Below are 13,955 nucleotides of genomic sequence, written 5' to 3' on the forward strand. Positions count from 1 at the left end.
GCCCGTTTCCATAACAGCCGCGCCAGGGCCGACGCGCCCGAGAAGCGCGGGGGGCGGATCCCGCGCCGCCAGCCGCTGCTTTGTCATCGTCGGGCCCCGCCCAGCGCGAGCGGCCGCAGGTGAGGCCTGGGAGAGGAGGGGGAGGGAAGGGGAGGGGAGGAGGGGGAGGGGAGGGGCGGGAGAGGGGAGGGGAGGGGAGGGGCGGGAGGGGAGGGGAGGGGCGGGAGGGGCGGGAGGGGCGGGGGGAGGCCTGTGGAGAGGGTGAGGCAGGTGGGAGGGGGTGGAGAAGCCGGGATCCGGTTGCTGGGGGGAGGGTCCGGGGGAGGGGGCGCGGTGAGGAAGGTGGAAGGGACTGGGGGGCGGTGTGCAGAGCCGGGACCCGCAGAGGGACGCTTGGAGGGAGGCGCGTACTGAGACGCGGTTCTCGTCGCCCTGCCCGCGAACCCACGCCAGGCTCTCACACGCGTGCCAGGCCAGCATCCAGCCCAAGACCCACCGCGGTAATAGTGGGGCCCCGGCACGTTGGACTCTGGGCTGCGGCAGAGCCGGGAGGCCCGTGACTGCAGGAGGAGCAGACGGTGCCGCAGAGCCGGCTGGCAGAGTGACCTCAGGAGCCACCACTCAGGGTGATGAGAGGCAGAAAGACCCGAGTAGGAAGCACTTAATAGGCGTCCCTTTCCAGCGGGGACACGCGGCAGCGTTAAGAGCCCCGGTGTCTCCGTGGAACATGCGCAGAGGCGCAGTTCACCGGCGGTGGAGCAGCGCTTCGTACCCGGCTGGCCTCTCGCCGTGCGCGGGAGGCGGCACCGACTCACAGCCTCAGGCGAGGCCTATTCAGCCCTGGCTGTACCGGGTCAGAATAACACGGCCAAACGGCCCTGGGAAGTAAGAGGCAAAAAGGCAAGGGTCCGACCCTGGATCCCCTGGGGAGCTGATGTCGTGCAGATTCCTGGAAATTTCTCCATGCTGGCGATATTTTCAGGTCTGAGGTGGAACTTGGAACTTGAAAGTTCCCTGGGAATTCCTTACTGTCAGATAACCGCATCTGGAATTTTAATCTTCCAACAAAAAGGAGTTTGGTAAAGATGAATTGTATCAAAAGTTTTGGTGTTCAGCAGCCGGACACTTTCAGGGCCTTCCTGGCCCTCGGCGTTTATGCAGCCCAAAATTGCAGCAGCGCTCTCACTTTGCAGATGGAAAGTTGGAGCCTGGGGCTTGCAGTCTCCGGAGTGAACCGCAGGCACCTGGGACTCAGGTCAATCTTCCCGCCTAATGTTTACCCACTCTAAACCCCCATCCATGGTTGTCAGTAGACGGAAGGGAGAATCTCCGGGTCTGTCTTAGATCAGCGACAGCGAGAAACCCACAGTGGGGAGTTCCCACACAGTGGTTAGGATAGGCCCTAACTCACAACACACAGTGCCAGGGATGTGCGATACGCAGAGCCGTCCTCCCCCACGTGGTGGTTCCTGATGGGCCCACGCAAGGGGTGCTTTTTGCTTTCAGATTCCGTGGGGATAAAGACTTCCACTTGAAACATTACCAGCTCACCGAAGTTAGGGTCACTGCTCCTACTGTAGGCCGAGCTACCCCTCTGACTCCTGGTGGTGGGAGCATCTCAGGAGGGGCACCCTGGCCCCAGAGCGGAAGGTGGTATACTCTAATTGGAAGCGGGTTGGGTTGTAGCCAGAAGTACCTTCCTTGTTCTTCAAAGGGCCTCAGGTTTCCCTTACTGACCAGACGGTTTTAGGATCTCAGTTGATGACCACGGGCCTTGGTAAGGACCTAGTTCTTGACTAAAAGAAATGCACAACGTGAGAGTTGTGAGTTAAGTTTTATTTGGGGCAAAATGAGGACTATAGCCCGGGAGACAGCATTTCAGAGAGCTCTGAGCAACTGCTCCAAAGGGGTAGCGGGGGAGGTCAGTATATACATGATTTTGGTGAACAGGGGTATGTACAGTCAAGCCCGTTTTTTTTTTGTTTTTTGTTTTTTGTTTTTTTGCGGTACGCGGCCCTCTCACTGTTGTGGCCTCTCCCGTTGCGGAGCACAGGCTCCGGACACGCAGGCTCAGCGGCCATGGCTCACGGGCCCAGCCGCTCCGCGGCATGTGGGATCTTCCCGGACTGGGGCACGAACCCGCGTCCCCTGCATCGGCAGGTGGACTCTCAACCACTGCGCCACCAGGGAAGCCCCAATCCCATTTTTTTGCAGAGAGTTGCTGCAGGTCACAGGGAGCAGATGTCACCATTAATGATTTTAGTGCTTTTCTAGATACAAGGAGATGCAAGAATTGGGCTCATAAAATCTTCTTGTGAAAATATCTGGCTATCTGAAGGACTGTCGTGCCAGTCTTTCCCAGTGCCCAGAGGGCCTCTTTCCTGATTTCCACCCCGAACTCCTTTCAGGGGGTGTTGAAGTTCAGCAGCTGAAGCACCTCATGATTTAATCCTCGGAGAGGTAGATGGCAAGTGTCAGTTTGTAGATGGCATAGTGATGACTCGCACCTGCCTGATGCAGGGGCCCTGAGGTCACCTGTGTAACGTATGATACCCTTTCTGATCTGGCATTAATTGTTTTCTCAGGGATCCCTGTGCACTTCAGCCAGCAAGATTTAGAACACTGGGGTTTTACTAAAAAAAATTTGAAGTTAGGTAGGTTCTACTTCCATATCTCTTGGTATCTGAAGGTTTGTCCCTCTAGCCACAAGCAAATAAGGAAGCAGAAGCATCCGTCGGCCCCCTAGATGCTCCTAGAAACCATTTCGTTTTTCCCTGCCAGGTCATTTATTCATACATCTCCCAAAAATGTCCTAGATGAGATCTAGAAATGCACATAAGGTGAGAAGTAACAGCCTGCAGGTGGTGGTGGCAGTGAGAGGGGTTTCAAGCTCTTAGATTGGGAGCCCGAGAGCGGCATCTAAGTCAATAAAGGGAAAGGAAGTGAATTCACCAAACCAAAACTGATCAAAGGGGCCCATGACTCGAGTGACCAGATGCAGCAGGCTCTGATCTGGTTGCTAGAAGCTCTGGGTATAGTGACAAGTTCCACCCATTGGTCACAAGTCAGAGTCAAGGTAATCACTTCCTTCCTGGGGTGGAGTACAGCCCAGGCACAGCCATACTTTAAAAAGCCGAGTCAATATTTTAAATCAGACTGAGGGCTCTGCCACAAGGAACTGGTGTGGGTAAATTGATAGCTGTCTGGGCTCCACACACTGAGGGAGAGCAGACGATGCCTGGTTAAAATGGGAACGGGGGGACTTCCCTGGCCGTCCAGTGGTTAAGACTCTGCACTCCCAATGCAGGGGGCACGGGTTCAATCCCTGGTCAGGAAACTAAGATCCTGCATGCCGTGGGCGGGGCCACACACACACAAAAAAGTAGGCATGGGGTTTATCCCAGTAGGAAGTGGCTCTCGGGCTAATATATGGAGGTCTTTGTCTGCCAAGTACGCAACACAGAACGTCAGCGTCAAAGAGATGTTAGTTCTTCCATGACTTGAAGTTGCCCCTTGGAGTTGAGAAATGAAACAGGCTATTTCCAACTGTTCAGAGTCTCAACAGAGAAACATGACAGAAATTGATGGTCAGTCATGGACCCAACCTGGAAAGCGTTGGATCCAGGTCATTTCTACACGACGGGATCATCAATAGACCACTCCTGAAGCCACGTCCTTTAGCCTTCATTTCCAATACACGAGGAAGGCCCGGGGAAGGGAGGCTGTGCTTGGAAGCAGAATCGAAACATTTAGTGACGTGACTGATCCACCAGTGCTTGCAGTTGGAGAATCACTCTCAAGTTATCGCATTAGCAAACACACTCCCCAAACATTCATCTTACAGTGTAGGCTGTTCATTCACACATATTTGCTGAGCACTGGGCGTTAATGTCTTATGCCTGGGAAAGACCAGTGAAAAACCTGCCCAGGTCCTCCCAAGGATCCACCAGTCTCTCAGGGGAAAGAGCCACGAGGAAACACAGTCTCTGCAGTCGGGGAAGGGCTACAGGTGGCTACATAACCCCACTGGTTATGTTGGTGTTTTCCCATGCTCTGTGTTTGATGCTTTGAGGGAATTAGAGACCATGTCCATGCCAGGGCAGTGTAATCAGAGGGGTGGTTGGCTCATGACTGCCACTGGCCAGAGATTCAGATCTCCAGGAATTGTACCTCTGAGCATCTTTGCGGACACAGAAACTAAAGGATCCTAATTTTTGGCCCCTGGAAGCCAAAAAGATAATTTAGGACTGGAAGCCCAGGTGCCCTGTGGAATATAGTTACCTGATTGCAGGAGGGGAGGGTGTAGGGCTCCAGGGTCCAAGGTACCACACTGAGAGCACGCTGAGGGTTTTGAGACAAAGGTCAGAGTGAGTCAGGCGTATGAGCGATTGGGTTAAACATCAAAGACAATTTGAGATGAAAGGCCCTTGGACTCCCCTAGACACAGGTAGAACCACTTCACCTGCTGTGAGGGGAAGGCAGAGGCTCTCAGCCTGCACTGAATTCCACTTCAGCTTGAAAAACAGGTCGGCTTCTCCCAAGGGACCTGCACACTGAACGCTGTGAGCAACGAGGCCCTTGTGTCCACGACTCAGCGGTCCCTGAATGCTGTCTTTGTCACGATCCTTGCAGCGAGGCAGGGCTCAGGGGTCCGGGAGGAAAAGCTGAAACTCGAGAGGCTGTGGTTTTGTGCTTTAGGATTATTTTGGGATAATGATAGAGCCCATGAATCCCCAGGGATGCCAGATAGGCCCAGGCTGTGCTTGATCTCTAAAAGGGAGCCCAGTACAGCTCTGGGGAAAGGGCTCTGGGACTGGCATGGCTGCAGGATTTCTAGGCTGGTATTAGGAAGAGGTGGAGACAGGAGAAGAGGCGGGGACCCAGAGCTCAGCTAAGCCCAGGTGATGAGAGGAAATCCCACAAGATGATGGGAAGAGGAGGGGAGGCAGACAGGGCTGTCCTGTGAAGGAGGGAACGAAGAGTACTTACATGCTTACCCCGGATTCCCGATCAGGAGCCGAGAAAATACTCGAGAACACTGTTTGCTCCCCATTGATGACACTGGCGGTCATTTGCAGTTGTATTTATGTTGTGAAAATTAACAGAAGCCTCATTTAAAATGGAGTCGGGAGGCCAGAAGGGGGAACACTCACGCCCTACGACCCCCACCTCAACTACAGACCCAAGAGGAAGGAGCTTACTACTTTCCTACCCATCAGGGCAAGGAAGAATTTCTCCCTGCCCGCAACAGCCCAGCCAATGAGACACCACCACAGCTCAGCCAATGAAAAGCCACTACACTTCCAAGTCCCAGTTTCCTCCAATGGACCCTTTGTTTACAACATCCTCTCCCCAAACGCCTTTCTCTCCTCTATAAAAGAAGTTCCTCTCCTCTGTCCTGTGGACTTGCCTGGGGTTCGCCATAGATTGCATGTCCTGAATTGCAATTCTTTGCTATTCCTGAGTAAACGCATTTTGCTGGTAAAATAACTGGCCGTTTCATTGTTTTAGGTCAACAATGTTTTGAACAGGTAATGCAGGGAAGTTAAAAAGGAATCAAACGTTTTCCAAATGTACACACACACTAGCTGCTGTATCAACTTCTCTGTCGTACCATGTCTTCCGCTGCACAGACTGGAGTGAAGCAAACTTTACCTCAGAGCTGACATGTGATCTTGGATGGGGGGGTGAGCCTCAAATGCTTGCTGGGGCCTGAACTTGGTAAGATTGTAGAAATAACTGTGTAAATTGCTGTTGGCTAATTTGACATGGATCGATGTTCAAAAGTACAAAAAGGTATAAACTGCAAAATCTTCCACCAGACACTGGCCCCAGGGGTAGTCACTGTGTCTGGCTTTTTGTTTATCCTTCTAGAACTTCTAATCATATGCTTGTTTCAAACACACATGTCCCCGAGGTCAGCACATCATGCACCCTGTCCTGTGCTCTGCGTATTTACTCATCAGTGGGGGTGGGGGGTGGGGAATGGTTCGTATCGGCATGTGAAGAGCTTCTGCGTTCTCTGTACAGCTGCATATCCCCGCCGGGGGCGGGGGGGGGGCAGGGGGAATAGGTTTTTTCCAGTCTTGAATGGATAACTTTGTACGCAGTGCTTTGTGAGGGCATAGATTTTGTTGGCTTAATTACTGCTGCCCCAAGTGTCTTGGACAGTGTAAGAGCACAGCTGATACTGGTGCCGTATAAATCCTAAGAAATGGACTTGCTGGGGCAAAGGATATACAAATCTGTCATTTTAATAAGTATTATCAAACCGCCCTTCACAGAGGCTGCACACTATACACTCCCACTAGTAATGTTTGAGGGTCTTTATTTCCCTAAGCTCCCTTGACGCAGGGTGTGATCAAACTTTTGTATCTTTGATGTGTGAAAAATGGCTTAATTTGCATTTCTCTTATTGGAGTGAAGTTGAACAACAGATTCTTTTAAAAAATTATTTAACTCAACTAGTATTTATCAATGCATTTCTGAATGCTGGACGGTGTTCTAACTGATAGGGGTATAGCAGTGAATGAAATAAACCTGACCTTTCCTCATTCACAAAGCAACAGCACATTTTTAGTGATGACCCTGACCATTCGGGTAAAATTTATTTTACGTTAACCATTGCACTTGAGGTTTGCAGATCGTCACAATTATTTTACATTCCTAGAGCAATGGCTCTGACACTTTAGCATGCATCGGAATCCACAGGAAGTCTTGTTAAGGCCTAGGTGTCTGGAACCCTTCCCGGGTTATTTTCTGTCTCATTTGGTCTGAGGTGTGGCCCGAAAATTTGCATGTCTAACAAAACCTGGGTGATGCTGAGGCTACTGCTGGTCTGGACACACTGAGAACACTGCCTAAAATCACCTTGTTCTGTGACGTAAACATCTCCCTACTCTTGTCTGATCAGTGTTATAAATTGTCAAATACAAACTACCCGCATGGAATAGCTTACTAGAAAAGAACTATCAATTCGCATAAAGACCATTTTATGTTTGGAAATCTCACCAATGAGTGTTTGGCGGGGCTGGGTCACGAGGTGGCTGGGTGCGGAACCTGGGTCTAGTGCTGGCTCACTGGTGGGCAGGGGCAGGGTCCAGGAGATCCCGGGGCTTCACCCACTGATGGGTGAAGCCAGGTCCTGGGGCTAGTGCAGGCCCACTGGCGGACAGAGCCAGGCTCTGAGGTCTGGCTGCAGGGCCCAGGGGTCCCAGAGGTGGTGTCGGGCTGCTGATAGATGGGGCCAGTTCCTGACACAGCTGGCTGCGGGGTCCGGGGATGTCCCGAAGCTTGTGCCTGTTGCAGAGTGGGGCTGGGTCCTAGGTGGCTAGTTGAGGGGCCTAAGGTGTCTCAGAGCTGGGCTCGATCCTACCAAGGCCGGCTGTGGGGCCGCAGTTGTCCTGGGGCCGCTGTCTGCCTACTGATGGGTGAGGCTGGTCCAGAGTCTAGAGCAGGCTCACTGGTGGGCGGGGCCTGGGCCCAGGGGATTCCGGAGCTGGTGCCCGCCCACTGGTGGGTGGAGCTGGGTCCCAGGCTCTCCAGCTGCAGGGCTTTGGGGTATAAGGTCTAGTGCTCGTGCACTGGTATGCGGGGCCAGGTCCTGGGCTTTCTGGTGGGCAGGGATGTGTCCAGGGGCGGCTGTGGGTTCGGGGTCATAAGGCAGCCTGTCTGCTGGTGGATGGAGCCGCGTCCCTGCCTAGATAGCTGCTTGGCCAGTATTGATTCCTACGGGCTGGTGGGCCCAGGTGGGGCTGGGTCCTGAGGCTAATAAGCTAGAGGAGGGTTCCACAATGGCATCTACCAGGACCAGAGCCTACATGGTAGAATGAGCTCCCACAGTGACCGCAGCCAGCGGTCTGTGTCCCCTGGGTGAGCTGTAGGTGCCTCCCGCCTCTGCGGGAGGCTCTCCAAGCTCAGCCAGTGGGTCTGACCCAGGCTCCTTTCAAATTACAGCTTCGGCCCTGGATCCTGGAGCGTGCGAGGTTTTGTGTGAGCTCTTTAAGAGTGGAGCCTCTCTTTCCCACTGCCCTCTGGCTCTCCCAGAATAAGCCCTGCTGGACTTTAAAGCCAAATGCTCTGGGGTTTGTCTTCCCGGTATAGACCCTTGGACTGGGGAGCCCGATGTGGGGCTCCCTCGCTCCTTAGGGAGAACCTCTGCGGTTGTAATTATCCTCCCGTTTGTGGGTTGCCCACCTGGGGATATGGGTCTTGGCTAACCCACAACCCCGCGTGACTACCCATCTCGTTGAAGTTCCTTCTTTATGTCTTAGTCGTGGAAGATGTTTTCTAGTGGCTCAGTCTTTTTCATCAATAGCTGCTCTGTAAATAGTTGTAATTTTGGAGTGCCTTTGGGAGGAGGTGAGTTCAGGGTCTTCCTGCTCTGCCATCTTCAGTGATTCCCCCATGAGAGTTAAATTTTTAACTGAAGTATAACGTACAGACAGTAAAATTCACCCCTTTTAATGTATATGTTAATGATTTTTGACAAACACAGTCATATAACCACTGCCACAATTGATACGTTCCATGACCCTTACAACTGTTCACTTCCAGTTCTTGTGTCCAATCCTCTGGGCTAGCACTGGCATACATTTTATTTTTACATACGCAATAAACCTGCAATTCAGTGCTACTGTTTTTGCTTGAAACAGACAATTACCTTTTAGAGTGATTGATATTTACCTTCAATGTATTCGTTTGTGTGTAGATCCAGGCGTCTGATACATTCCTTCTGACTGGAGAGCTTTCTTGAATATTTATTCTAAGGCAGGCCTGGTGATAAACTTGTTCACGTCTGAAAAGTCTTTATTTTGCTTTTTATTTTTAAAAAGATGTCTTTGCTAGGTATAGAAATGTGGGTTGATTTTCCCCCCCAACCCTTTATATATGTCACTTTGTTGTCTTCTGTTGCATAGTTTCTCAAGAGGAACCTGCTATAATTCTTATCTTTGTTATTCTGCATTTAAGGCACCTTTGTTTTCTAGCTGCCTTCAGGACTCTATTTCTTTGGTTTCAGCAGTTTGAATATGGGGTGCGTGTGTCCGTGTGTGTGTGTGTGTGTGTGTGTGTGTGTGTGTTTCATCCCATGTTTATCCTGTTTTGTGTCTTCTGAACTTCTTAGATCTGGTGTTTGCTGTCTCATTATTTTGGGAACATTCTTGGCCATTACCTCGCAAATACTTTTTCTGCATTGTTTTCTCTTTCTTCTTTTTTCGGGAGTCCTATGACATGTATGTTATACCATTTGGTAGTATCCCACAGCTCTTAGGTGCTTTTTTTTTGCGGCACGCGGGCCTCTCACTGTTGTGGTCTCTCCCACTGCGGAGCGCAGGCTCCGGACGCGCAGGCTCAGCGGCCATGGCTCACGGGCCTAGCCACTCCGCGGCATGTGGGATCCTCCCGGACCGGGGCATGAACCCGTGTCCCCTGCATCGGCAGGTGGACTCTCAACCACTGCGCCACCAGGGAAGCCCGGTGCTCTTTTTTTTTCTTAAGTTCCTCTTTGTTTTCCTGTTAGAGTAATTTTTATTTCTCCTCACCTGTGTTGAGCCCACTGATGAGCCATTGAAGGCACTCTTTATCTCTGTGACCATGTTTTTCTCTCTCATACTTTTCACGTGTCTGCTGAATCTCCTCATTCCTTCATGCACGTTGCCCACCTTTTCCACCAGAGACTTTAGCATATGAACCATAGTTACTTAAAATTCCCTGTGTGACTGTTCCAACATCTGGGCCACATCTGGGTTTGGTTCTGTTACCTACCTTGCCTTTTAGGGATGGGTTGATTTTTTTTCTCTTGCTTCTTTTGTCTGTCTCATAATTTTTGATTGCATGCCCAACATCGTGTGTGGGCCAGGAGAGTCTGAGGTAGTGTTCATGGCTCCTTCTCTGCTCGGTCATTAGTGGGGTGGGGGGGGTGTGAGTCAGTCTGGTCTGGCGTTGAGCTGGATCTGTGTTTCAGTGTGCTGTGGCCACCTTCCCCACGAGACTCCTCCAGCCCTGCCCTGTGCTTATGGTGGGGATGAGGGATGCTGCTGAGGGGTTTTCTCAGTGCAGCTGCCCACTCTCCGCTGACAGCCTTCCTTGTCTCTGCACACTTTGGCCTCACCCGGAGTGGTGGCTGCTGTTACTATCACTCAGCACTTGTTAGCTTGGTGGTGATGGGAGCGGTGTTTTCTGTTGTCCCAATCCAGCCTCAGCGATGGTCTTTGAAGCTTTCCACATCCTAGATGCAAGTTAAATTCGCGAGGTGATTTCAGGTGAAACAAAGGCAAATTTTAAACAGATTTCTTTAAGTTGTTTCATATTTAGTTTATGATACAGGAGAATAATGGATTTCCATTTATATTGGCACATACAGTTTTCTTCTAAATTAGATTTTGGTTTTTAAGAAGTGATTAAATGTAACGGAAAATAGTCCCTAAATAATGCTGATTATCAGTGGGCGCTGGGAAGGCACATGCACGAGCGATGTTTTGGAAACACTGAGCTATGGCCGATTTCTGATAGAAGGTCTCACCCGGCACAGGAGGCACGCAGGTCATGACAATGGCATGTTCGATGTGCTTCAAATAGCTGCTTTTCATCGTTCTTTGAAGCAGAAGGATGAGGACTGCGATGACGGGCAGGGAGGGATAGCTCTGGTGTGCCTGGGGCGTGTGTACGCGTGTGTGGGTGTATGTACGTATGTGTGTGTTGAAGCTTCTACGACCTACTTCCCCCGGCAGCCCCATCCGGGGCTCTGGCATCTTGAATCTGACACACTCACGCTTGAACTCTGAGCCCCTCCTGTTATTGCCTCTCAAACCGTCCTCCCAGTGTCTCCACCTCTCAGGTGAGGCGTGTGTGTACGTATATGATGCACGTGTATATATGATGTATGCATGGGTATATGATATGTGGATGTATGTACATGATGTGTGTGTACAGTGTATGTATGCATGACGTACGTTTGTATGATGCATGTGGGTGCAATGTATGTGTGCATATGACATGTGTGAATGATACGTGCATGTGTATCTGATGTATGCATGATGTGTGTATATGTGTGTGTATGGCGTGTGTACGATGCATGTGTGTATGGTGCATGTGTATGATGCGTGTGTGTATGATGCGTGTGTGTATGGTATATATGTGTGTATGATGCATGTTTGTGTGTATGTATGATGCATTATGGTGTGTGTATGTATATGTGTGTGATGCATGTGTATGTGTATATGATGTATGTTTGTATGATGTGTATCTCTGCCCTCCCAATGGCTCGGGTTAGAAAACTCTGCACTTCTTCCTCACCTGGCAGATCAACCTTCGAAGTAGGAACCGAGCTCATCACTTCTCTCCATCTCATGACCCCTGCGCTGGTCACGCCCCCTGTCCGTTGCCCAATAATGGCCTGAGGCCATCCCCCTGGCCTCTGTGCCCTGCCTTTGCCTCCCTACAGTCTCTTTTCAAGCAGCTGCATAGCTCGCGATGTGCACCCGCCAGGGCCCTGCTCCCTTGGCGCGGAGGCCGAGGGCTTCACAGCGCTTACAAGGCCACATGGGTACTCCCCTCCCCTCCTAAGCTGCTGCTTAGTGTGCAGTCGTGTGGTCTCTGGCAGCTCTGGTCTCAGCCAGCCTCTTCCCCTTGTTTACCTCACTGCTGGGTAGTCAGCAGCTGGACGGCCTGTGATGGCCTAATTTCCAGGTCTGGCAGCAGGCAGGCTGCTGGCCAGGGCATGGGACTGCTGGCTGGGCGGCCACCTCTCCTCCACGTGGGTGGTCCTCAGCAGGCTCGCTCACGTGTGTTCCTTGGAGGTACCTGGCTCTCAGCACCATCTCTTTTCAAACTCCTGTTTGTGTCACGTCACTCCTGTGTCATTACCAGCCCAAACGGAAGGGACGGAGATGGGGGGGAGGACTCGTGGCCGCTTTTTGCAATCCCCAAGGGCCACGTGCTGTCTAGCAGGGCCACCTCCAGTGGACCCTTGTTTACGCAAGTTTAGCAGCGCCCAACCTGGGTTGGGCAGCAGCAGTTATGCAGGGTGGTCATGGCGTGCATGCAAACTTGAAAACTTGGAGTTTCCAGCCACGTGGAAGCAGTTCAGGAGGCGGCAGTGGTGCTCTTTGAGGGCATCCTGCACCCGCAAGGTCTTCACGGCCGATGGGACCATGTTGTGTGAAAACCCGGACACTGAGACACGGGGCTGCACAGTGATTGTGAGATAACAGAAATGCATGTCGGTCTCTGTGCCTATCGTGGCACAGACCCCGTGAAACCCCTGTAAATTCCTAAGTGGGAAGAATGCTAGGAGCATCTTTTTCTCTAACAGGTGGACACTGGGTGGGCTCCTGGTTGGCTCCGGCACAGGGGCTGAAGGCCAGAAAGGCCAAGCCATGCTTACAAGCCTGGGATTTTCAGCCCTCCTTCCCCCTCATCCTCCAGAGAGGGGAGAGGGGCTGGAAAGGACTTCCTGTGTGTGACCCCTGTGGGTGCGACCCCTGGCTGTGCTCGGCCGGGGTGAGCGGCGCTGTCCACCAGGCGGCCTCTCGTTTACACTTAATTGAAGTCAAGGCAGAGCAAGCCTCAGCTCCGCAGTAACACCGCCGCCCCGGGTTCCGCGGGAGACGAGGGCGCAGACTCGTCCTACACGGTTTCCAACTGGCAGCGCGGTTTTAGCGTCTCCCTGGATTTGGGTTTGTCGGATTGCTTCTTCATGCCCAGCTCTGGGTCATCTCGACAGGACTAACGCACAAGGAATGGCACAGTGTTCTCGCCCGTGACGCCGTTTGAATCAGCACCACAAACCTCCAACGTCAGTGCTACCTACCTGGCCCAGGCGTCAGTCATACCGCGCTCCCGCCACCACCAAGATGGCCGCCGTGCGGCGCCACCAAGATGGCTACCGAGGCTCCGCCCTGAAGGGTGCGGCCGGGCAGCTGGCAGCCAATGGGCGCGCGCGCCTGTCCGCGGCCAATGGGAAGGAAACGCGGGCCAGAAGCCGAGAGACGTCGCCCGTGGCTCGTTCGCGACATGTCGGCCTCCCAGGCGCGGGGCGCTGCCTCGGACCCGGGGCACGGGGGCTGCAGGCGGGCCTGGGTCGAGCTGCTGGGTAGGTGGGCGCGGGGCCCCAAGACCCCTTCCTGCCCCAGCCTCCTTCGGCCCGTCCCCGTCCCCCCCCACTGCGCCCGATCGCGGCCCGTCCCCCCCTCACCTCGACCCCCTCCCGTCCCCCCCTCACCTCGACCCCCTCCCGTCCCCCGCTGACCTCGACCCCCACCCCTCCCCCCCCACCCGTCCCCCGCTCACCCCCGACTCCCGGCCTGTCCCCGCCTCACGCCGACCCCCGCCCGTCCCCCGCTCATCCCGGTGCCCGGCCTGTCCCCACCTCATCCCCGCCCGTCCCGCCTCACACCCCCTCCCTCCTCCTCCCCCACGCCCACCCCGAGCTGTCCCCTCCTGGCAGCCCTCTGTCCACTCTGTCCAACGAGTGGCCAAGAGGGGTGTTTCCAGAAGGTAGGGAGTTAAGATTCACTGCCCCCCGCCCCCAGTAGCCTGGATGACAGTAACTGTTCAGCTCCGCGTAGCCCCAGCGTCGCGTAACCTCTTTGAAAGGATCAATCCCAGGAAACGAGCGTTGGTACCATCCTGCCAGCGATACTGCACTTTACTCGGGTTTCACCAGTTTTCCCCATAATGCCCTTTTTCTGACCAGTCTCCCGCGTGGCAGTTACTCCCGTCAACTTGGTCTCCTCCAGAGGGTGACAGTTCCTGGGTCTTCCCGACCTGGATGTTTGGAGGAGTGTCCCTCAGTTGGATGTGTCTCAGGATTAGATTAAGCTTGTGTGGTTTTGACAGGAATCCCATGGAAGTGACATTCCCGGGTGCGTCACCTCCAGGGGTACAGGGTGTCACGGTGTCTCCTTGCTTGAGTTTTTAAAGAGTGCTGTAATTTTTTGAAACTGATTTTCTCC

The 13,955-nt window shown here is 53.1% G+C and overlaps 1 protein-coding gene across 1 annotated transcript in view; it reads left to right on the top strand.

The window, feature by feature from the left end:
* Positions 1-12,930: 12,930 nt before the first annotated feature.
* Positions 12,931-13,955, top strand: part of FANCA (FA complementation group A) — a gene marked incomplete at its 5' end in the record, with an annotated part of 49,284 nt that continues 48,259 nt past the window's right edge. The window contains one exon of the mRNA XM_079906712.1: positions 12,931-13,093. Coding sequence (XP_079762838.1) covers positions 12,931-13,093 — 163 coding nt within the window. The remainder of the gene's footprint in view (positions 13,094-13,955) is intronic.

Source organism: Stenella coeruleoalba (genome assembly GCF_951394435.1).
Source record: "Stenella coeruleoalba genome assembly, chromosome: 20".
NCBI lineage: Eukaryota > Metazoa > Chordata > Mammalia > Artiodactyla > Delphinidae > Stenella > Stenella coeruleoalba.